This window comes from Aotus nancymaae, unplaced genomic scaffold, assembly GCF_030222135.1.
Source record: "Aotus nancymaae isolate 86718 unplaced genomic scaffold, 86718_ANA_hifiasm-v0.15.2.pri h1tg000014l, whole genome shotgun sequence".
Taxonomy (NCBI): domain Eukaryota; kingdom Metazoa; phylum Chordata; class Mammalia; order Primates; family Aotidae; genus Aotus; species Aotus nancymaae.
The window spans coordinates 63275258-63300872 of record NW_026988425.1 but is presented as its reverse complement, the minus strand read 5'-3'; the positions used below and the strand labels follow the sequence as shown (position 1 = coordinate 63300872).

General features: G+C 42.2%; 1 protein-coding gene across 1 annotated transcript; it reads right to left on the bottom strand.

Annotated features, from left to right (window-relative positions):
- Positions 1–57: 57 nt before the first annotated feature.
- On the bottom strand, positions 58–20805 carry CENPH (centromere protein H). Its single transcript, XM_012462226.3, has 9 exons — positions 20610–20805; positions 17553–17608; positions 14856–14904; positions 13765–13839; positions 11977–12033; positions 7090–7153; positions 6686–6737; positions 2271–2434; positions 58–661 (listed from the first exon to the last, which is right to left on the bottom strand). Exons 1-9 carry the CDS (start codon positions 20741–20743, stop codon positions 569–571), a joined length of 744 nt encoding a protein of 247 aa, XP_012317649.2. The 5' UTR covers positions 20744–20805; the 3' UTR covers positions 58–568.
- Positions 20806–25615: the final 4810 nt, after the last annotated feature.

The window sequence follows — 25615 nt, the reverse complement described above, 5'->3', positions numbered from 1 at the left end:
CGAGTACTACTGTTTGTAAAGGGCATGAATTGTTTTTTAAAAAAAGACAGAGTAACATCAATTCCTCTTATTTCTTAACTTACATAATTGATACCAAAAATGCAAACTAGGCCGGGTACGGTGGCTCATGCCTGTAATCCTACTACTTTGGGAGGCCAAGGCAGTGGAATGCCTGAGCTCAGGAGTCTGAGACCAGCCTGGCAACACAATGAAACCCCGTCTCTACTAAAATACAAAAAATTAGCCAGGTGTGGCAGTGTGCACCTTTAGTCCCAGTTACTCAGGAGGCTGAGGCAGGAGAATTGCTTGAACCCAGGAGGCGGAGGTAGCAGTGAGCCAAGATCGCACCACTGCACTCTAGTTTGGGCAGCAGAACCAGACTCTGTCTCAAAAAAAAAAAAGCAAACTAAATATAGAAATATATATTTTAAAAAGTCACTTTTTTCAATCCCACTACAAATAACTAACCACAACTGTAAACACTATGGATATTCTAAAATTACAGTTGACAAACAAATGCATAAAAATATTCCAAATAAGAGTTGGGACTGCCAGAAATGAATTCTTATTAGATCATGTCGACATTCTTCTCAAGCTGCAGAACAATTTCCTTAAGGGCAGAATCCTCTGCCCAATTGACTTTACTCCCCAAAATAAGGTTCTGTAAAAAAAAAAAAAAATTTTAAAGTTATAAGTACTTTAAAAATTTAACAAGATTTAAAATATAATTTTCACTAATTTTATCAAATAATTAACATTTATTAGGTGTGTAGCTCTGTGATCATAAGAAAAAAACTAATACGTTCTTCTATTTTCTTTTTTTTTTTTGAGTCAGAGTCTCGCTCTGTCACCCAGGATAAAGTGCAATGGCGTATCTTTGGCTTACTGCAACCTCTGCCTCCTGGGTTCAAGTACCCTGTCTCAGCCTCCTGAGTAGCTGGGATAACAGGAACCTGCCACTACACCCAGCTAATTTTTGTATTTTTAGTAGAGACGGGGTTTCACCATATTGGCCAGGCTGATCTCTCGGCCAGGCTGCTCTTGATCTCCTGACCTCATGATTTGCCCACCTCGGCCTCCCAAAGTGCTGAGATTACAGCCATGAGCCACCTCACCCAGCCATATTCTTCTATTTTCATTTCCACTTTTAGCATGGGTTTAGCCTTGATCTCCATGTTAGGGAATATTTACAATGCTTACAGTAATTTTTTATGCTCTCACTTTATTCTCTGCAGTCAGAAAAAAATAGTAATTCTTTTTCATTATTTATAACTGCCTCATCAGTTTCTATGAATAGGTTTTACTTGTTAAAAATACTTGGAGTGTGCTGGGTGTAGTGGCTCAACCCTGTAATCCCGGCACTTTGGGAAGCCGAGCTGGGTGCATCACCTGAGGTCACAAGTTCGAGACCAGTCTGACCAACATGGCAAAACTCCAGCCTGGGCTACAGAGTAAGACTCTGTCTGAAAAAATAAAAAAAAAAAATCAAGACCTTAAACATTAGGTATATACAAATTCCAGATATATGTAAACAGACCAAAATTAAACACTGAATTATTTCATCAGGATCAAAAACTAGCTGTATTTCTGTATTTTAGTAGAGACAGAGTTTCATTGTGTTGCCAGGCTGGTCTCAAAAATTAGCCAGGTGCGGTGGCAGGATAATCCCAGCTGCTTAGGCGGCTGAGGCAGGAGAATTGCTTGAACCCAGGAAGCCAGAGGTTGCAGTGAGCTGAGATCATGCCACTGCACTCCAGCCTGGGCTACAGAGTGAGACTGTCTGAAAAAAGAAAAAAAAAAATCAAGACCTTAAACATTAAGTATATACAAATTCCAGATATATGTAAATAGACCAAAATTAAACACTGAATTATTTCATCAGGATCAAAAACTAGCTGAAAGTTAAGTCAGTATTGTATAATAGCATCATCAAAAAGTTGGCCAGGCACGGTGGCACACACCTGTAATCCCAGCACTTTGGAAGGCTAAGGGGGGCGGGCCACCTGAGGTGAGGAGTTTGAGACCAGCCTGGCCAACATGGTGAAACCCTGTCTCTACAAAAAATACAAAAATTAGCTGGGCCTGGTAGAGGGTGCCTATAATCCCAGCTACTTGGGAGGTTGAGACAGGAGAATTGCTTGAACTTGGGAGGCAGAGGTTGCAGTGAGCTGAGACAGTGCCATTTCACTCCAGTCTGGGTGACAAAAGTGAAACTCCATCTCAAAAAAAAAAAGTTCTTTACCTTCCTTATTAGTTTATATAAATGTTACCTGGAACACATGTTGAATAACTGTAGTAATTTTTATCTCCATCTGTAGGTTTTGTCGTATGATCTTTATCCTCTCTGAGTTTTCCATACCGTCCAAATCAATCTTCTGTTTGTTCTTTTCAGTCTGTATTTCTAAAAGCTTACTTTCTGAAGCTTGTTTTAATTCTGTTAGGTAAAAAATAAAATAATATACCACATATGATACCTCTACAAACAAGGATCTTGAAAAATCATGAAGCAGATCACTTCCTGGTTATTTTAGTCAAGAGAAAAATTTTACTAAGCAGCAATTTAGGTTGCAATTTTATTCTGATCTAAAAACAACTTCCCTGATGCAAAATAACCATATTTTAATTTTGTACTTAGCAATGCCCTTAGTGACATATTCCAGGTATTTATGTATGACAGTAACAGCTATCTACAGATGTTTCAAGTGGCATCATGTAATGAGGGCTTATTTTGGGTTGCCAAACTAGGTAGCAAATACATATAAAGAAATATTTTTGGCCAGGTGTGGTGGCTTACACCTATAATCCCAGCACTTTGGAAGGCCAAGGCGGACAGATCACCTTAAGTCAGGAGTTTGAAAACAGCCTGGCCAACATGGTGAAACCCCATCTCTACTAAAAATACAAAAAGTAGCCAGGAGTGGTGGCGGACACCTGTATTACCAGCTACTTGGGAGGCTGAGGCAGGAGAATCACTCCGTCAGGAGGCGGAGGTTGCAATGAGCCAAGATCACACCATTGCACTCCAGCCTGGGCAACAAAAGTCAAAAGCGAAACTCCGTCTCAGGGAAAAAAAGAAAAGAAAACTAAGATTCTCCTCTCCAGGGAGAAACATCATCACCCATTTTTGTATTTCTGGAAATAGTCTAAGAATTAAACTACTTGGAAATATAAATGGATGTATTTCAGGGGCCTGTTCTTCAATATCAATGTATTCAAGAAGGATGGAATACAGTGGAGAAAATGAAACATCAAAAAAGTATAGCCCAAGCATGGGTGGCTCATTCTTATAATCCCAACACTTTAGAAGGCTGAGGCAGGTGAATCACTTAAGTCCAGAAGTTCAAGACTAGCTTGGACAAGACCCTGATTCTACTTAAAAAAAAAAAAAAAAAAGTGGGGGAATTAGATAAGATGACCAATACTATTACTGACGCTGAGATTATTTGCTAACAGGCAAATCTACATAATGTTTTAAAAGAACACATTTGGGCTGGGTGTGGTGGCTCAAGCCTGTAATCCCAGCACTTTGGGAGTCTAAGGCGGGTGGATCACCTGAGGTCAGGAGCTAGAGACCAACCTGGCCAACATGGTAAAACCCCGTCTCTACTAAAAATATAAAAATTGGCTGGGCATGGTGGTGGGCACCTGTAATCCGAGCTACTCAGGAGGCTGAGGTAGAACTACTTGAACCTGGGAGGTGGAGGTTGCAGTGAGCCGAAATCGCACCATTGCACTCCAGCCTGGGTGACAAGAGAGAAACTCTGTCTTAAAAACAAACAAACAAACCAGCCAGGCACTGTGGGTTATGCCTGTAATCCCAGCACTCTGGGAGGCTGAGGCAGGCGGATCACCTGAGGTCTGGAGTTCGACACCAGCCTGACCAACATGGAGAAACCCAGTTTCTACTAAAAAGACAAAATTAGCCTGGTGTCATGGTGCATGCCTGTAATCCCAGCTACTCAGGAGGCTGAGGCAGGAAAATCACTTGAACATGGGAGGCAGAGGTTGTGGTGAACAGAAATTGTCCCATTGCACTGCAGTCTGGGCAACAAGGGTGAAACCCTGTCTCAAAAAAACAAATCTGGCTGGGCGCAGTGGCTCACGTCTGTAATCCTACCACTTTGGGAGGCCAAGGTGGGCGGATCACTTGAGTCCAGGAGTTCTATGCCAGCCTAGGCAACATGGTAAAACCCCATCTCTACAGAAAAAATAATAAATCTACATAAGAAAACAATTAGCCAGGCAAGGTGGCATGCGCCTGTAGTCCCGACTACTAGGGATGCTGAAGTGGAAAGATTGCTTGAGCCCAGGAGGTTAAGGCTGTAGTGAGCTATTAGTGTGCCACTGCACTCCAGCCTGAGCAAGAGAACAAGACCCAGTCTCAAAAAACAAGGAGGCCGGGTACAGTAGCTCACGCCTATAATCCTAGCACTTTGGGAGGCTGAGGTGGGCAGATCACCTGAGGTAAGGAGTTCGAGACCAGCCAGGCCAACATGGTGAAACTCTGTCTCTACTAAAAATACAAAAATTAGCCAGGCATGGTGGTGGTGCACTTGTAATCCCAGCTACTTGGAAGGCCGAGGCAGAAGAATGGCTTGAACCCAGGAGATGGAGGTTGCAGTGAGCCAAGATTGTGCCATTGGACTCCAGCCTGGGCAACAGAGTGAGACTGTTTCAAAAAAAAAAGAAATACTGGCCAAGTGCAGTAGCTCATGCCTGTAATCCCAGTACTTTAGGAGGCCAAGGCAGGAGGATCATTGAAGGCAGAAGTTTAAGATAAACCTGGGTAACACAAGGAGATTCTATGCCAAAAAAACCATAAAGTTAGCTGGCCATGGTGGACTGCACTTGTATTCCCAGCTATTTGGTAGGCTGAGCCCAGGAGTTTGAAACTGCAATGAACTGTGATCATGCCATTGTACTCCAGCTTGGGTGACAGAGCAAGATCCTTTCTCACCAAAAAAAAAAAAAAAAAAAAGAAAAAAGAAAAAAAGAAAAAAGCCTGAAGACTGATTATCTATTGATGTAAAATTTAAAAATTTAACTTTTCCAATGTATACTTTTGTTTCCAAATTTTCTAGAGTATGTATTGCTTTTGAAATAAACATTTCAATAGTTTCAGTGCAAAAAATCATCTCATGTCCTGATAAATTAAGTGAAAAGGCTGTAGATCCACACATATCATTTGATCATTTAGAAATTATGCATATATAAATGTTTACATGGACATGGAAAAGTCTAGAATGATAAATACCAAACTGTTATCATGTAGAAAAGACGCACGACTTTTTCATTACACATCATTTTATTTTTCCCCTGCTGAGAATGTATTAATTTTGTGATTTAAAGTTCTAAAACAGGCCGGGCGCGGTGGCTCAAGCCTGTAATCCCAGCACTTTGGGAGGCCGAGGCGGGTGGATCACGAGGTCAAGAGATCGAGACCATCCTGGTCAACATTGTGAAACCCCGTCTCTACTAATACAAAAAAATTAGCTGGGCATGGTGGCGCGTGCCTGTAATCCCAGCTACTCAGGAAGCTGAGGCAGGAGAATTGCCTGAACCCAGGAGGCGGAGGTTGCGGTGAGCCGAGATCGCGCCATTGCACTCCAGCCTGGGTAACGAGAGCGAAACTCCGTCTCAAAAAAAAAAAAAAAAAAAAAAAAAAAAAAAAAAAAATTTAAAGTTCTAAAACAATGAGGCATGGAGTGGTGGCTCACACCTGTAATCCCAGCACTTTGGGAGGCCGAGGGTGGTAGATTATCTGAAGTCAGGAGTTCAAGACCAGCCTGGCCAACATGGTGAAACCCCATCTCTACTAAAAAAAAATACAAAAACTAGCCAGGTATAGTGGCTCATGCCTGTAATCTCAGCTACTCTGGAGGTTGAGGCACGAGAATCGCTTGAACCTGGGAGGCGGAGGTTGCAGTGAGCAAGATCATGCCTGTGCACTCCAGCCTGGGTGACAGAGTGAGACTCTGTCTCCAAAAAAAAAAAAAAAATTAAAAACGTTTTTTAAAAATAAAAATACAAAAATTAGTCGGGGGTGGTGGCGGGTGCCTGTAGTCCCAGCTACTCAGGAGGCTGAGACGTAAGAATCACTTGAACCAGGGAGGTGGAGGTTGTAGTGAGCTGAGATAGTGCACCACTGCACTCCACCTGGGTGACAGAGCAAGGCTCTCAAAAAACAAATAAACAAACAAATAAAACAGGCCAGGTGTGGTGGCTCACACCTGTAATCCCAGCCCTTTGGGAGGCCAAGGTGAGCGGATCACAACATCAGATCGAGACCATCCTGGCCAACATGGTAAAACCCCATCTCTACTAAAAATACAAAAATTAGCTGGGCCTGGTGGCACACGCGTATAGTCCCAGCTACTCGGGAGGCTGAAGCAGGAAAATCGCTTGAACCTGAGAGGTAGAGGCTGTAGTGAGCTAAGATTGCACCACTGCACTCTAGCCTGGCAACAGAGTGAGACTCAGTCTCAATAAATAAATAAATAAAAGTTCTAAAACAATGAGACTAAATAGAGCAAAATGTATTTTACATTCCACTTTTTAAACTGCCATATCAAAAATTTTAAGAAATTTGAAACTTAGAAATTAGGAAATTTCTCAGTGGCTAAGAAATATGGCCTTATCAATCTATAAAGCAAAATGTTTTGCCAAAAAAAAGTGTTCTACATACGCAATCTCTTCTTTCTAATATCAAGCAGTTTTTCCTCTAAATCCCAAGATTCCTGTTATTAAAAATAAAAAAGTTAAAGCACATTACTATGTGTAAAGACAAACCTGTAATACTTAAATCACTGAGTTTTATCTATTAGCCTTGATTATCTAAAGTTCGAGTTTTCAATTCTTCTATTTCCACACAACAAAAGGAAGATAGTGGCTTACATTATAAGTAGATAATGTTCAACATTAGTCAGAAATAATAGAATTTTGAAAAAAAGAGAGAACTTAAGGAACAGTGAATTCTAATCATAGCATTCCCTTTGGACAATCCTATTTAATCATATACAATACAGTTATCAGCAAGAAGTTGAGAGTGAAATCATGAGAATGCATAAGCAGCCTAATGTGTAAGTTTACCTGCTGTGATTTCATTACCAATTTATTAAGCTTTAATAGGTGTTTCATGCTATCCATGAGCACACTGAAAAGGAAACAAAAAGATGATTTATTAAGGTTATTTATACCTTAGTTAAAAATAATAACTGCCATTAATGAAGTAATCAATGAGTGAAAACTTACTTTCATTAACTCCACTGTAAATTTGGACAGAAAGTCAGTTTAAGAAAATAAATCTGGAAAAGTTTGATGTAAAATAAATTTCTGTGAAAATTAGAGATGCATTTCCCTAGAAAAATGTTTGGTCACACACAAAAGAATACCAAATTTAAAAATGTGGGAACATTTCTAAAAATTTCATATTTAGAGAGGAAGCACCCTAATAACTTCCTAACAAGCTGCTTTTGTTTTGAATTTATTTTTTAGAGTAATTTTATTTTCACAGCAAAACTGAGTGGAAGGTACAGAGATTTCTCATATACACCCTATCCCTGACACATGCATAGCCTCTCCCATTATCAACATCTGCTACCAAAGTGGCACATTTGTTACAATCAACAAATCTCTATCGACATGTCATTGTTACCCAAAGTCCAGATTTTACATCAAGGTTCACTTTTGCTTGTGTATATTCTATGGGTTTGTTTTTTGTGACAGGGTCTCACTCTGCCACCCAGGCTGCAGTGCGGTGGCACAATCACAGTTTTCTGTAGCCTCAACCTCCTGGGCTCAAGCAATTGTCTTGCCTCAGCCTCCAAAGCAGCTGGGATTATAGGCATACACTACCCCATGCCCCACTAATTTTTAAATTTTTTTGTAGAAACGGGGTCACTCTATGTTGCCCAGACTGGTATGGAATTCCAAGGTTGAAGCAATCCTCCCTCTTTGGCCTCCCAAAGTGTTAGGATTATAGACATGAGCCACTGAGGCCCCGCTCATTCTCTGGGTTTTAAAATATGTATAATGACATGTATCCACCATTATTACAGCATACAGAATAGTTTTTTTTTTTTTGCTTATGCACTCAGCATATTCTAGTGTATCATTTTTATTTTTTTCTTTTTTTTTCCAGAATAGTTTCAAAGAATAAACTGCTTTTTAACTCTACTTCTTCAACAAATATTTTTGAGTACTTAGTACATGCTCTCAAGAACTATGCCACGTGCCAGGAATGTAAAATAAAATAAAACAAAAGTATTCTCCAGCCATACCAAACTACTTGATTCAGAATGCTGATTCAGAAAGTTTGGGATAGAACCAACAACGTGATCATTCAGAAAGTCTGGGATAGAACCAACAATGTGATCATTATAATATACATTAATCTGATAGTCAGCCAGGTGTGAGAAACACTGTAGAAGCAACTAACTGGGAAGGCCCAAAGGGGAATCTGCACAAACCTGGGAGAGCTGAATTCATTTTTCTACGATTTACAGCTGTATTTGGTTGTCTTAAAAGATAAACTTAGGCATATTAAAATATAATAAGTTTATCTGAGCAGACAATTCATGCATCTGGCAGAACAGGATTGTAAGCTGTTTAGTGCTCTACTGTGGGAGGTGAGTGATTAAGCTTTTATAAGGTGTTCATAGAAGAAATAAAATTGACTGGGCCCAGTGGCTCACACCTGTAATCCTAGCACTTTGGGAGGCTGAGGTGGGTGGATCACCTGAGGTCAGGAGTTCAAGACCAGCCTGGCCATCATGGTGAAACCCCATCTTTATTAAAAAAAAAAAGAAAGAAAATATAATTGGTTGGTTAGGGCTGGGTGTCGTGGCTCATGCCTGTAATCCCAGCACTTTGGGAGGCTGAGGCGGGTGGATCATGAGGTCAGGAGTTGGAGACCAGCCTGGCCAACATGGTGAAACCCCATCTCTACTAAAAATACAAAAAAAATTAGCTGGGCATGGTGGCGCACTCCTGTAATCCCAGCTACTTGGGAGGCTGAGGCAGGAGAATCGCTTGAACCCAGGAGGTGGAGGTTGCAGTGAGCTGAGATCACGCCATTGCACTCCAGCCTGGGCAACAGAGCAAGACTCTGTCTCCAAAAAAATAAGAAAATATAATTGATTGGTTAAAGTGGAACATCGCTAGTTACCAGTTTCTGATTGGGTACGCTTAAGTTTTATTTTACTATTAAGTAAAAAAAAAATTAAGTAAAATTCTGATTGGGTACTATTAAGTTTTATTTTACTATTTTATTTTATTTTGGTGTCAACAGTGAAACTGGCCCAATTGTCCCACAGAATTGATTTTTATGGTTTCTTTTTTAATGAATATAAAAACTGACCCTCTCAGTCTTAAAACTTGAGAAAGTTACAATTATCTTATCTGAGTTCCTTTCTCAGGAAACCAACTATCAGGCCTCCCAGATAGTATCAAGGTACTGAAACTTACAAGATCACCCCCTCTGAACAATGAGACACCAGATCTCTCACCCATCATGACTGTCTAACCAACTACCTGCTTCCTATTGACTAACTCCTCTTCCTTACCCCTCCCTAATTCCTGTTTTCCCATACATGGTTACATATCTTCCCTGCTATATAAACCCTTAATTTGGCAGGGTGTGGTGGTTCATGCCTGTAATCCCAGCACTTTGGGAGGCCAACATGCAGGTGGATCACTTTGAGTTCAGGACCAGCCTGGGCAACATGGCAAAATCCCATCTCTACAAAAAATAAAAAAATTAGCCAGGCATGGTGGCAGGTGCCTGTAGTCCCAGCTACATGGAAGGCTGATTGCTTGCTTGAACCTGGGACATTGAGGTTGCAGTGAGTCATGATCACACCACTGCACTTCAGCCTGAACAACAGAGTAAGGCCCTGTCTCAAAGAAACAAAACACCCCCTTAATTTTAGTCCATCTAGGAGATGAAACTGATCTCCCCTCTCCTTGGCTACAGTACCCAAATAAAGACTTCTTCCTGACAATACTCATGTCAGTGATTACATTTCTGTGCGGCAAGCAACAGGGCCTAGACCAAATCTCTGACATTTCAGTGACAATATGATGAATCTGTCCTGCTGTCCTGCACCTCACACCTTTAACTCAATAATGTTCTTTTTTTTTTCTTTTTTTTTTTGAGATGAGGGTCTCACTATTGCCCAGGCTAAGGTGCAGTGGCGAGATCACAGCTTACTGTAGACCCATGACCTCCTAGGATCAAGGAAGGAGGCTGATCCTTCCTACTGCCTCCACCTCTGGAGTAGCTAGAACTACAGGCAGCTCTACCATGCCTGGCTGATTTTTTTTTTTTTTTTGAGTTGAAGTCTCACTCTGTCCCCGAAGCTGGAGTGCAATGGAGCGGTCTCAGCTCACCCAACCTCTGCCTTCTGGGTTCAAGCGATTCTCCTGCCTCAGCCTCCCTAGTAGCTGGGATTACAGGCACCCGCCACCGTGCCCGGCTGATTTTTATATTTTTAGTAGAGACAGGGTTTCACCATATTGGTCAGGCTGGTCTTGAAGTCCTGACTTCGTGATCTGCCCACCTTGGCCTCCCAAAGTGCTGGGATTGCAAGCGTTAGCCACTGTGCTTGGCCTCGCCTAGTTAATTAAAAAAATTTTTTTGTAGAGGTCGGGTGCAGTGGCTCACGCATGTAAACCCAGCACTTTGGGAGGCCGAGGAGGGTGAATCACAAGGTCAGGAGTTCAAAACCAGCCTGGTGAAGATGGTAAAACCCCATCTCTACCAAAAAATACCAAAATTAGCCAGGTGTAGTGGTGGCACCTGTAATCCTAGCTAGTCAGGAGGTTAAGGCAGGAGAATCGCCTGAACCTAGGAGGTGGAGGTTGAGGCAAGCCGAGACTGCACCACTGCACTCTAGCCTGGGCGACAGAGCAAGATTCCGTCTCAAAAACAAAACAAAACAAAAACAAAAACAAAGAAACAAAAAAAAATTTTTTTGTAGCGATGAGGCCTCCCTATGTTGCACAGGCTGATCTCAAATGCCTGGGCTCAAGCTATCCTCCTGCCTTAGGATCCCAAAGTGGTGGGATTACAGGCATGAGCCTCTGTAATCTTTACGGAAGAGCAAGAATTATGAGTGCTCAAATTCAGATTTTTGGATTTATGTAATCTGGATTTAGCTGTAATATGGGGAAAACGTGTATGAGTGTGAGCTAAAACACTTAAGATAGAAGTGCCTAGATGCAGACCAGCCTGGCCAATGGTGAAACCCCGTCTCTACTAAAAATATAAAACTTACCTGGGCATTGTGGCAGGCACCTGTAATCCCAGCTACTCAGGAGGCTGAGGCATGAAAATCGCTTGAACCCGAGAGGTGGAGGTTACAGTAAGCTGCACTTCAGCCTGGGTGACAGAGCAAGACTCTGTCTCAAAAAAAAAAAAAGTGCCTAGACCTATCTTGGAACTTTTCTGGTGCTCAACGGAAGGGGATATTTTATCACAAGAGCTAAGAGCTTTGGGAAATAAGATCATAGGTAAGACCTCTGAGGCCAGATACCAGGATACAGAGGACCTGACCTACTAGAGTCTTTATATCATATCCCTTGGGAAATTGTTTGATCGAACAAGCTCATTTCTACCAATAAAAACTGAGGAGTATGCTTCCTATCTCATTGGGTTTTGGATTAAATGAGATAGCCCCGTTCCTGGTTTATAGTAAATATTGAAGAAAATGAACTTTCAAAGCTTTCCCTTAAATTTTTCTGACCTTCTGGATAAACTTTTCTGCTTCATACAGTTACAATCCATATGGAACAATATATCATTAGAACTCTAAAAGTTGCTGTAATTCTGGGGAGGGCCTACAAAAATGTCATCACTTTTTTTTATTCCCCAGATAAAGATAGTTGGCAACAATAATTTTAAAAAATTCACGAAACTATAAGTTACTATGCAGATGCCATCCTTACTGAATCCAGAGGGGAAAAAAAAAATCATACCTATACTCTGTGCTAATTTTCTCCAGGTTTTTTTTAAGCGCAGTTGAAAGTCTTATCCTATGAGAGAAAAAGAGCTTGCATTATAAAACATGGATAACATTTGTGGTATATTAAAAAAATTCAAAACATGACAAAGATTGATTCAAATATACATAAAACAGAAATAGGTTTTAAAATATTATATGGGAAATATTTTGAGAAATAAAACACAGAAATATGAAATAACACCAAGATGGATAGGGCTGTTGCATGGGGGTATACAATGCCAGAATGAGAAGCCAGGTAAATCTGAAATCTGGCCTGAGCTGAATGAGTTCTCTAAACCATCTACTTTTGTGCAAAGCCAGTGGAAGCATTAAGGCACTAAAAAGATCAGGATGGGTTTGAAATGAAAGGACTTAGGGAATATAAAACCATATATGACTATAGACTTTATTTTTATTTTTTATTTATTTATTTTTAAAGATGGGGTTTCACCATCATGGCCAGGCTGGTCTTGAACTCCTGACCTCAGGTGATCCACCCACCTCGGCCTCCCAAAGTGCTAGGATTACAGGCGTGAGCCACTGCACCAGGCCGACTATAGACTTTAAAACAGTCCTTTTTTTTTTTGAGAGGGAGTCTTGCTCTGTCACCCCGGATGGAGTAGAGTGGTGCAATCTCAGTTCACCACAACCTCTGCCTCCTGGGTTTAAGGGATTCTCCTGCCTCCGCCTCCCTAGTAGCTGGGATTACAGGCATGTGCCACCACACCCAGCTAACGTTTGTATTTTTAGTAAAGACAGGGTTTCACCATGTTGGCCAGGCTGGTCTTGAACACCTGACCTCAGGTGATCTGCATGCCTCAGCCTCCCAAAGTGCTAGGATTATAGGCATGAGTCACTGTGCCCAGCCAGATTAGGTGCATTAAATGCATTTTTCACTTACTGTATTTTCAATTTACAATGAGTTTATCAGTACTTAAACCCACAGCAAATTGAAGAAAGTCTGTAATGCAAATTTTCTCTCAGGGCTCAAAATTTTTGTGACCAAGTTGGGCTTGGTAGCTTACACCTATAAACCCAGCATTTTGGGGGAGGGTGAGGCAAGAAGATCGCTTGAGCCTAGGAGTTCAAGACCAGCCTGGGCATAATGAGGCCCCGTCCCTATAAAAAATAAAAAAAATTAGCCAAGCGTGGTTGTGCATGCCTCTGGAGCAGTCCCAGCTGCTCCAGAGGCTGAGGCAGGAGGATCGCTTGAGCCTGGGAGGTTGAGGCTACAGTGAGCAGTGATCATGTCACTGTACTCCAGCCTGGGCAAGAGTGAGACCTTGTCAAATTAAAAAAATAATAATAATATTAGGCTGGGCGCTGTGGGTCAAGCCTGTAATCCCAATACTTTGGGAGGTCGAGGCGGGTGGATCATGAGGTCGGGAGATCAAGACCATCCTGGCCTTGATCCTAGAGACTGGTGAAATCCAGTCTCTACTAAAATACAAAAAATTAGCTGGCTGTGGTGGGGCACACCTATAGTCCCAGCTACTCAGAAGGCTGAGGCAGGGGAATCGCTTGAATCCAGGAGACGGAGGTTGCAGTAAGCCAAGATCACACCATTGTACTCCAGCCTGGCAAAAGAGCAAGACTCCATCTCAAAAAAAAATAATATTAATAAAATATTTGTATGACCATTATCTAATCATCATTGTGCTTGACTAAGTCATTTAGCCCAGTTAAAAGATTCCCTCCACTTTGCCCTCATATCCATTTTGCTTTCAGTTCACAATACTTACATTTAAAATGTAATAATTACCTGTTAATTGCAAGCTGTTTTATCTCAAAAGTAATTTTTGCCTGTTCAATTTCATTTTCCAGGTCTTCAATTTTACTATCAAAGAAACATGAGCAAAAGAATTTCAGCAACATCAGAAAAAGACATTGAAATAAATGTATAAAGTAAGCCCTTGAAAAAAGTAAAACACATTTATTTAAATAAAAGTGTTCTACAGGCTCAATATACCAATGTGTATTTACACACTTGGTAAACTAATGCCCCTGAGCTACTTGACTCAGTATCTTGTAAAAAGGAAGGCCAGAAAGTTTTAACATGGTAATTTGTGTACATATAAATCTCCATCCCAAATTAACAATTTCCCAATATATTCATCACAAATTACTTGGAAAAATAAAGGAAAGGAAAAAGAAAGACAATGTTATAGCACAGAAAATGAGATTATGACTAGGCTAAGTGGCTCTTGCCTACAATCCCAGAACTTTGGGAGGCCAAGGTGGAGGATCACTTGAGGCCAGGAGTTTGAGAACAGCCTGGGCACGAAGTGAGGCCCCCATCTCTACAAAATATATATATACATATTTTTTAAGACAGAGTTTCGCTCTTGTTGCCCAGGCTGGAGTGCAATGGCGCGATCTCAGTTCACTGCAACCTCCACCTCCCAGGTTCAAGCAATTCTCCTGCCTTAGACTCCCAAGGATCTGGGATTACATGCATGCGTCACCAAGCTGGGCCAATTTTGTATTTTTAGTAGAGACGGGGTTTCTCCATTTGGTCAGGCTGGTCTTGAAATCCTGACCTCAGGTGATCTATCCACCTCAGTTTCCCAAAGTGCTGGGATTACAGGCACTCAGCCCCAAAATATTAAAAAAAAAAAAAAAAAAAAAAAATAGCTGGGTGTGGTACAATAAGCCTGTAGTTCCAGCTACTCAGAAGGCTGAAGCCAGAGGTTCCCTAGAACCCAGGAGGTTGTGGCTTCTATGAACTATGATCACACCATGGCACTCCAGCCTGTGTGATAGTTAGACTCCATCTCTAACAACAATGAAATAATAGAAAATATTATTAAATCTTAGTAAAGACCATAAACAAAATTTTAAAATAAAACATACGCTTCGATTTGCTTTTCTTGCATAATTTGTTCTGGAGTTTTTTCTTCACCTGCAAATAAATAATTTTTTGAAGTTACTAACATTTTAGAACAGTGCCGCAACGTCATTTAAAATGTCATTTTTACATTATAGAAGAAAAACAGTGAAATTTAATTTTAATATACTTATTTAACCCAATAGAGCCAAAATATTATTTCAATGTGTAGTCAATTTAACATTATTAATGAAATATTTCACATTATTCTGTCTGTATTTTACATTTACGACCCATCTCAATGATGGCTAACCATATTTTGAGTCCAGGACAATGATGACTAACCAACCACATTGCTTGAGTCCAGGAGTTTGAGACCAGCCTGGGCGACATAGCAAAACTCTGTCTCTACTAAAAATTAGCCAGGCATGATGGCACATGCCTGTAGTCCCAGCTACTTGGGAGGCTGAGGTGGGAGGATTGCTTGAGCCAAGGAGGTGGAGGTTACAGTGAGCCAAGATCTTGCTACTGCATTCCGCCTGGGTGGCAGAGCGAGACAGTCTCAAAAAAAAAACCAACAAAGACAATGTGGTACTTGTGTAAGGATCCACAAATACCTCAATGGAACAGAAAAAAAAAGCCCAGAACTTGCTGTGATGATGGAAAGGCTTCATATCTATGCTATCCCATAGGGCAACCACTAGCCACATGTGGCTACTGAGCATTTGATATGCACCTAATTTTAAATTTTATTTAACTTTAATTAGCTTTGAAAAGCCACATGTGTGGCCAGGCACGGTGGCTCACACCTGTAATCCCAACACTTTGGGAGGCCGAGGTGGGTGGATCACCTGATGTCAGGAGTTAAGAGACCAGCCTGGCGAACATGGTGAAACCCCATCTCTACTAAAAATACAAGAAATTAGCCACGCATGGTGGCAGGTGCCTGTAATCCCAGCTACCTGGGAGGCTGAGGCAGGAGAATCCCTTGAACTCGGGAGGCGGAGGTTGCAGTGAGCTGAGATCAGGCCATTATACTCCAGCCTCGGCAACAAGATAAAGACTCTGTCTTAAAAAAAAAAAAAAGCCACATGTAGCTAGTGGTTACCATACTGGACAGCACAACTCTAGAAGACAATTCTACAGTAACAGAAATCAAATTGGTGGTTGCTGGAGCAAAGGGTGGGGACTGACTGTGAAGTGGCACACGGGATTATTTCGGTATGAAAATGTTCTATATCTTTTTCTTTTTTTTTTTTTGAGACGGAGTCTCGCTCTGCTGTCACCCAGGCTGGAGTGCAGTGGCGCAATCTTGGTTCACTGCAACCTCTGCCTCTCGGGTTCAAGTGATTCTCCTGCCTCAGCCTCGTGAATAGCTGGGACTACAGGCACCCGCCACCATGCCCATCTAATTTTTTGTATTTTCAGTAGAGACAGGGTTTCACTGTGTTAGCCAGGATGTCTTGATCTCCTGACCTCATGATCCGCCTGCCTCAGCCTCGCAAAGTGCTGGAATTACAGGGCCCTATATCTTAGTTTTTTGGAGACAGGGTTTCCTTCTGTCACCCAGGCCGAAGTGCAATGGTTGTGATCTTGGCTCACTGCAGCCTTGATATCCCAGGCTCAAGCAATCCTCCTACCTCAGCTGGGTGGGACTACAGGTGAATGACACCATACCCAGCCAATTTGTTTTTTATTTTTTGTAAAGATGGGGTCTTGCTGTATTGCCTAGGCTGGTTGCCCTGGGCTCAAGCAATTCTCTTACCTTGGCCTCCCAAAGTGCTGGGATTACAGATTGATTCACCATGCTCAGACGAAAATGTTCTGTATCATGATTATGGTAGTGATTATACAGATTTAGACATCTGTCAAAACTCATCAAAGTGTACCCTTAAAATAGATGCCTATATTGTAAAAAACAATCCTTTAACCAATGAAGTCTCAGTAATATATGTATTTTTTAAATGGTAAAAGAATCAATACTTATTTCTCTATTGCCCAGGCTAATCTCAAACTCCTAGCTTCAAGTGATCTTCCTGCCTTGGCCTCTAAAAGTGCAGATAGTCAATTTTAGATAAACATCTTCTTTCAAAAGCTACAACTAAACTTCCTGTGGCCTGCCATACATCTGTCTTCTCCTAGGTATAGAAATTCTACAATGTTAACTAAATCTGCCCAAGTTTTTGGATGTCACAATCCCTTAAAAATGGTATTAGCTATATAGAGAAAACAAAGACTATAGGAATGTAAACTTTCTTCTCATTTGGAGCTGAGCTCTAAAATCATCTTAGTGAAGCTATCTCTATGTAAAGAAGCCCCTCCCTCTTATCATGCCATTGTTTCCTTCATTACACTTATACTTCATAAATATACTGCATGTTTGTTTACCAGTTTTGGTACACTAGACATATATAAATAATTTTTGATAAAATTAATTTTCTTTTCCCTTGAGAAATCAAACTCACAAAATCTTACTTAAGGCTGGATGTGGTGGAAAAACCCTGTCTCTACAAAAAATACAAAAAATTAGCTGGGTGCAGTGGCATGTGCCTGTGGTCCCAGCTACTTTGGAGGCTAAGGTGGGAGGATTGCTGGAGGCCAGGACGCTAAGGTTGCAGTAAGCTGGAGACTGTGCAACTGCATTCCAGCCTGGATGACAGAGCAATACCCTGTCTCAGAAAACAAACAAACAAAATCCCTAATTTGAAAATGAAAATACTTACTTGCATCAAGAATTGATTTATATTCTAAGAGTTGTTGTTTCGTCTGTGCTCTCAGCCTGAAAACAGATAAGGAGAATAGAAAGTCACGTATTTATTGACTGAGGTTTTACTCATTACCACATGATGAACCAACTCATCTTTTCCAGAAGCTGATAAAAGAAAATAAGTATAAATAATTAAACTAAGAATTACAAACTTCTAATTTCCCTCATTTTATTTAAAATGAGCATAAACAGCCAGGTGTGGTGACTTATGCCTATAATTCTAGCCCTTTGGGAGGCTGAGGCAGGTGGATCACCAGTTCAGGAGATGGAGAGACCATCCTGGCTAAAATGGTGAAACCCCATCTCTACTACAAAAAAAAAAAAAAAAAAAAAAAAATTCAGCTGCAAATGCTGAAGATGGAAACAGCTGAAAAAAGAAAAAAAAACACACACACACACAAAATTAGCCGGCCGTGGTGGCAGGCACCTGTAGTACCAGCTACTTGGGAGGCTGAGGCATGAGAATTGCTTGAACTCAGGAAGTGGAGGTTGCAGTGAGCCAAGATTGCGCCACCGTACTCCAGCCTGGTCAACAGAGTGAGACTCCATCATCATCTCAAAAATAAAAAATAAAATAATAATAATAAAATAAAATGGACATAAAGAACTTCAAGGCCTCAAAGGAAGACCCAAAATGGAATACACAGCAAAAACAGTATCTGTGAGGAAAAGTTAAAAAAACTGGCTTTTAACTTTATTAATAGGCCAGACTGAACTGAGGATGCTATACAAAGAAGAAATAGACCGAAATGATTAAACCCCAAACCACTGTAATTATTTATAAACACAGATTTTATCAGGAGAGACATAACAATAACAAAGATACTAATCCTTAGATTAGTAATTCATATAGCTTTTCAGTTCTTCTATTAATCTAAAATCATACATAAGTAGAAAAACTATGAGCAAATGGTAATTTAAGATGACAGCAAGGGTGAGGAGGAAAAGACAATAAAAAAGAAATAGGTATCTTTTCATTCTTCAAAACATTAAAAAAATAAAAAAATTGTAGTTATTCCTTTTTTTTTTTTTTTTTTTGAGTCTCGCTGTTGCCCAGGCTGGAGTTCAACGGCACAATCTTCAGCTCACTGCAACCTCTGCCTCCCAGGTTCAAGCAATTCTCCTACCTCAGACTCCTGAGTAGCTGGGATTACAGGCACCTGCCACCACACCTGGCTAATTTTTATATTTTTAGTAGAGATGGGGTTTCACCATATTGGCTAGGCTGGTCTCAAACTCCTGACCTCATGATCTGCCTGCCTCGGCCTCACAAATAAATTGTATTTACAAAATATTTCACACTTGCAAGACAGTTTCAGAATTCTGAAACTGCCTTCTGAGTTTATTTATTTTCTGGGACAAGTAAATGAGCAATGAGGTTGCTCTGTCGCCCAGGCTGGAGTACAGTGGTACAATCTTGGCTCATTGCAACCTCCACCTCCCAGGTTCAAGTGATTCTCCTGTCAGCCTCCCGAGTAGCTGGGATTACAGGAGTATGCCACCATGCCTGGCTAGGTTTTGTATTTTTAGTAGAGACAGGGTTTCACCATGTTAGCCATGGTTGGCCAGGCTGCTCTTGAACTCCTGACTTCAGGTGTTCCATCCGCCTGCACCCTCCAAAGTGTTGGGATTACAGGCGTGAGCCACCGCCCTGGGCCCAAAATGATTTTTTTTGAAACTACCTTTGTTATGACATAGAACAGAGGACTCATTTTTTTTCTGCAAAGGGGCTGATGGCAAATTTTTTAGGGTTTGTTAGTCACACGGTCTCTGTTTTAGCTACTCAATTCCACCCTTGTGGCAGGAAAGTTGTATTCCAATAAAACTTTATGGACACTACAATTTGAATTTCTAATCGATTTCACGTATTATGAAATATTTTTATGATCTTTTCCCTGCAACCACTTAAACAAACACAAAAATTATTCTTAGCTTGAGTGGTCACACAAAAATAGGCAGTTGGGCAGATTTCGTCCAGGAACCTCGTCCGCTCACTGCTTTAGAAGACTGATGTCCCTTCTCATCGAATCTTCCCCAGCAACCGCTTAGCGGAAACGTATAAACATCGTCCCCTTAGAAGAATATATAACAACAGCGACAAGCGGCCTCAGAAAACGCCCTCCGTGTAAGCTGACCCCTTCCCTCCCACTGATTGCTCTGCAGCTGCATTCCTGAACCACTACCGAGGCGCCACATCAAGGCTGTCAGACGTGCTACAATTAAGCAAAGCCTGATTACAACCATCTGGGCAGCTCGAGGGAGGACAGGGAAAACAAATGTTTATTATCCATACTTGTAAATTCCTGTTTGACACATACGGTTTCTCTCTTTTTTAAAAAACTGCCGCCACAAAAGTCATAGGATGATGTATTGTAGGTCTGTTACAACTTGACAAACTATCTCTGTGCCTGTTACCACTGGATAGATGACCTCAGTCCTCAAACTCTCTTATGCCCCTTCCACCTCATACAAACCCTTCGTTTTGTAAGCTCGGGGCTGGCTGCCTCTTCTGATTGTTACCCAGCAGCTCGGCAAGTTAATAAAACTTGCTAGCCTGACTTTGGGTCTATTCTTCTTTTTCTCAGCCACCCTTAGAATAACAAATAAAGCGTCTGGGTTACAAAGGGGTAGTAAGTATAAAAGAAATAGTAGGGGCACCTTCCTTCCAGTTTAGCTCTGACATTCACCTCGTCTGAAAACCAGAGACCCAAGGCGTGAGGCGGGGGAAACAGGAGAAATTACAGCTTCTAAGGACTTCCTAAGGGCCTGGGGCATGGTGCCCAACACTTTCCTAGACAATCTCATTTAACCCTATAGCCTCTCTACCAGGGTGTCATTTTTCTCTCCTTTTCGCTGATGAATAAAGACCTTGAAGAGTTTAAGTGAATGAGGACTGTCACGGAGCCAAGACGTGACCGACTGTGAATTCGAACCCAAGCCCTTATGAGCAAAGGGCGGAGCTCCAGCCCATGACTCCCACTTAGCTCCGGCTGAGGCCGCCAGAGGGAACAACCTGAGCAGCAGGGTCATGCGGTCCTCGCTGCTCGCCGCCTGGGCGCCGGCGACCTGCGAGGGCCCGACTGCCCCGTCTTCCCCTCCGGAGTCCGCGGGCTGATCGGCGGCTTGCTTCTGGGGCTGCTTCTCCATTGCTGGTTGAGGGGAAAGGCTACCACTCAGCAGGAAAAGGTCACTGAGAAGAGGTCGCTTTTCCCGCCACTAAATGGACGCCTGGAGAAGACTTGAGAGCCCCGCCCCTTCCGCCCAGAGCCCCACCCTTTCCGCCCGGTTTTTTGGTTGCCGTGGTTACCGCTCGCTAGTCTTTCATTCATCCTCTACTGGTGAAAATCATTGCAGACCACTGGTAAAAAGTTGGACTAGCTTTTGTTAAACTTCGGGTGTATGGAGTGCTGAGCTAGGGGCTGGACCAGAGACGTTGGGACACCTCCCGGGAACAGCAGCTTGGAGGGGAAAAATCTCCTGACCTAAGTGGTCATTCGGCCTTGGCGCTGGGACGCGGGGAGCGCGGCGACAGCCATTTGTGCTTCCTTCTTGGCACTTCTTTTCCGTCCGCTGCCTTTGAAGATGGGTGTGCCCGGCAGGCTGTGAAAGATAAACATTAGAGGGTCGTTTAGAAGAGTTTTTTGATCTAAGCCCATGAGGTGCATATCCTTCGTTTGGCGGAGAAACCAGTGGCTTCTGAAGTTCTGGGATATCCACGGGCCACAAATACGAGGCATTGCAGACATTTCCAGCCCAGACTTCCACCCTGGAGACATCCACACGCTTTCAATCTCTTTCGGTGGTACTTCATTGTCATTATGACTGGCACCACTCGTAACTGAGAGTTGGGTGCCCTCAAGTGTCTGCTTTGAGTGTCTGCAAGATACCTTTGAGCTTTCTTAGCTGTGTAGTGAGTGGGGGGAATGGAGAAAATGAAGGACAAATGACTGATTTGTAGTTTTTCATTATCGTCGGCCATGTGAGGGACACTAACTACCCTTGCCTCACAAGCACAGCAGCTTGAACCTCTTTGAACAAGAGATCCAAGAGTTCTTTTACAGAGAATTACCCCCTAGTTAAACTTGATCATACTGTGCTGTTTTCTTCCTCTGTATTATCAGTGTTATACAGTTCCTGATAAATTCGCCGGATGTGGTGGCTCATGCCTGTAATCCCAGCACTTTGGGAGTCTTGAGGCAGGTGGATCACCTGAAATCAGGAGTTCGAGACCAGCATAGCCAACATGGTGAAATCCCGACTTTACTAAAAATACAAAAATTAGCCAAGTGTGGTGGCCGGCGCCTGTAATCCCATGCTACTCTGGAGGCTGAGGCAGGAGAATCGCTTGAACCAGCGGGGCAGAGGTTTTAGTGAACTGAGATTGCAGCACTGCACTCCAGCCTGGGCGATAGAGCGAAACTCCGTGGAAGGGTGGGGAGAGTTAAATTCAAAAAATGCAGAATAGGCTGGGCGCGGTGACTCACGCCTGTAATCCCAGCACTTTGAGAGGCCAAAGCGGGAGGATCGCTTGAGGCCAGGAGTTCGAGACCAGCCTAGGCAGAATAGTGAGGCCTTTCTACTAAATAATAATAACAATAAAATACCCAGGTGTGGTGACTTAGACCTGTGGTCCCAGCTACTCAGGAGGCTGAGGTGGGTGGATCACTTGTGCCTGGGCCGTTGAGGGCTACAGTGACCTATGATCACACCACTGCTCTCCAGCCTGAGTGACAGAGGGAGACCCTGTCTCAAAAAAAAAAAAAGGCACAGGATGTAAAATAAGGCATTAGGTTTGCTATTCCTACACGTAAACTTATGGAACATTTTCTTGTTTCATTTCGTTTTACCAAAAGGGTGACCCTGTTCTCAACTTTCTCACTTTACCACTTAGTGGGTACCTTCCACTATCTCACAACAGTCTCATCCTTTTAAGCAGTTAGTTGCCTATCAAGAGTCCACCGGCCAAATTTGGAACACAAATAATGCAGTGTGCAGTCGCTGACGCCTGTAATCCCGCCGCTTTTGGAGGCCAAAGTGGGCAGATCACCTGAGGGGTTGGGAGTTTGAGACCAGCCTGGCCAACATGGTGAAACCTCCATCTCCACTAAAATGCAAAAGAAGACTCTGTCTCAAAAATTTAAATAATAATAATAATGCAATGGTTATCCAACGTGAGAATTCGGAGACCTTTTTTTTTCTTTTTTCTTTTTTTTTTGACACGGAGTCTCACTCTGTCATCCAGGCTGGAGTGCAGTGGTACGATCTTGGCTCACTGCAACCTCCACCTCCTAGATTAAAGCAATTCTGCCTCAGCCTCCCAAGTAGCTGGGATTACAGGCATGTGCTACCACAACCAGCTAATTTTGTATTTTTAGTAGAGACCATGTTTCACCATATTGGCCAGGATGGTCTCCAACTCCTGACCTTGTGATCCGCCCACCGTGGCATCCCAAAATGCTGGGATTACAGGCATGAGCCACCATGCTGGGTACTTTTTTTTTTTTGAGACAGAGTCTCACTCTGTCGCCAAGCTGGAGTGCAGTGGTGCAGTCTTGGCTCACTGCAACCTCTACCTCCCAGGTTCAAGCGATTCTCCTGCCTCAGTCAGCCTCCCAAGTAGCTGGAACTACAGGAACCACCACCATGCCCAGCTAATTTTTGTATTTTTAATAGAGACGGGGTTTCACCATGTTGGTCAGGCTGGTCTCGAAGTCCCAACCTCAGGTGTTCCGCTCCCTCAGCCTCCCAAAGTGCTGGGATTACAGGTGTGAGCCACTGTGCCTGGCCCCTGATTTTTTATATTTTTTATAGAGACAGGGTCTCGCTATGTTGCCCAGGTCAGTCTTGAACTCCTGGCCTCAAGCAAGCCTCCTGCCTCAACATCCCAAAATGCTGGGATTATAGACATGAGCTACGAACATGGACATGATTTTCTATTAATGTTGGGGCTGGGGTGGGAATCTCTAAAAGAGCAATTATATCATACAGGGAGAAAAATCTTTAAAAGAGACCTAAAATACATGGAATATTTACCATTTTATTTATTTTTTTGAGACAGGGTCTTACTCCTACACCCAGGCTGGAGTACAGTGGTGCGATATTGACTCACTGTATTCTTGACTTCCTTGGCTCAGGTGATTCTCCCACCTCAGCCTCCTGGGTAGCTGGGACCACAAGCGCACTCCACTATGCCTGGCTAATTCTTGTATAGATGGGATTTCGCCATGTTGCCCAGGCTGGTCTTGAGCTCCTGGGCTCAGGCAATCCTCCCGCCTCAGCCTTGCAAAGTGCTGGGATTACAGGTGTGAGCTACTGTGCCTGGCCTATTATATTTAATAGCTCTAGGACAAATACTTTACCGTTTAATTTAGCTAGTTTCCAACAAATGAATGGGGACCTCAAATGATTTAAGGCTTTAAAAAGATGAAACCCCCTCTAATCTACCTTAAAGCTAGTAAAATAAGGCACCAGACAACAGTAGCAATAAAAACCGAGCCAATTTTCCATGAGCTGCAAAAATTTCTAAGTGAAATATTAGCAGATTAAATGTATATGCCATAAGAATTCATTTCACCATAGGAAATCTCTAATGTGACTATATCAAAAGAGAAAAACCAAAATGATATCATATGCTGCAAATGTTAATGGAATTCCACAACCTTGCCTATTAAAAACTCCAGTTTGAGCACATCATGGAATAAAAATTTAAAAAGTAAATAAACTCGACACAGTATTTTTATCATTTGATTTTTTTGCTATTTAATTGATCTTTATAGTTTCTATTACTGTGTGACATCAAGGAAAGGAAACCATCTATTATCACTGATTATTTTGGAGATTCTAATATTATAAAAGTGAAACTTTTGGATTTAAGAACTAGAAAATTCTCCAATAAAAAATAAAGAAGGACTTTGGGAGGCCAAGGCAGGCGGATCACGAGGTCAAGAGATGGAGACCATCCTGGCCAACATGGTGAAACCCCGTCTCTACTAAAAGTACAAACAATTAGCCGGGCATGGCGGTGCGTGCCTGTAGACCCAGCTACTTGGGAGGCTGAGGCAAGAGAATTGCTTGAAACCGGAAAACAGAAGTTGCAGTAAGCTGGGATCATGCCACTGCACTCCAGCCTGGCGATGGAGCGAGACTCTGTCTCAAAAAAATAAAAAATAAAATAAAGAAGGAAAACTGATATCAACTGGATAGGAAATTAAATAATTAGAAGTGCTTTAAGAGGCCGAAGTGGGAGAGTCACTTGAGGCCAGTTTGAGACCAGCTTGGACAACACAGTGAGACCCCTATCTCTACACAAAAAAAGGAAAAATAATTAGCTGAATATGGTTAGTGCACCTGTAGTCATAGCTACCCAGGAAGCTGAGGTGGTAGGATACCTGGAGCCCAGGATTAGGGCTGCAGTGCACTATGATTGCGCCACTGTACTCCAGCCTGGGCGACAGAGTGAGACCTTGCCTCTATTTAAAACAAAACAAGGCTGGGCGCAGTGGCTCATGCTTGTAATCCCAGCACTTTGGGAGGCCGAGGCTGTTGGATCACCTGAGGTCAGGAGTTTGAGACCAGCCTGACTAACATGATAAAACTCTCTATCTGTTAAAAATACAAAATTAGCTGGGCATCATGACGGGCATCTGTAGTTCCAGCTACTCCGGAGGCTGAGGCAGGAGAATCACTTGAACCTGGGAGGCAGAGGTGGCAGTGAGCCGACATCAAGCCATTGCACTCCAGCCTGGGCAATGAGAGCAAAACTCTGTCTCACAGAAAAAAAAAAAGAAAAGAAAACAAGAGTGGGCTATACTACTAGAGAGATGAAGAAAAAAATTTTTAAAAACAGAAATGGGAAATATATCTCATTCACAATAGTGACAAAAGGCAAAACCCATAAACCCAACCATAAATTTAAGAAAGTTGCAGAATTATACAATTAAATTCCAAAGTTACTAAGGGGCATGCAACAAGGATTATTGAAGTTTCTAGATAGTAAGACAATATGCCAGTCTAACCCAA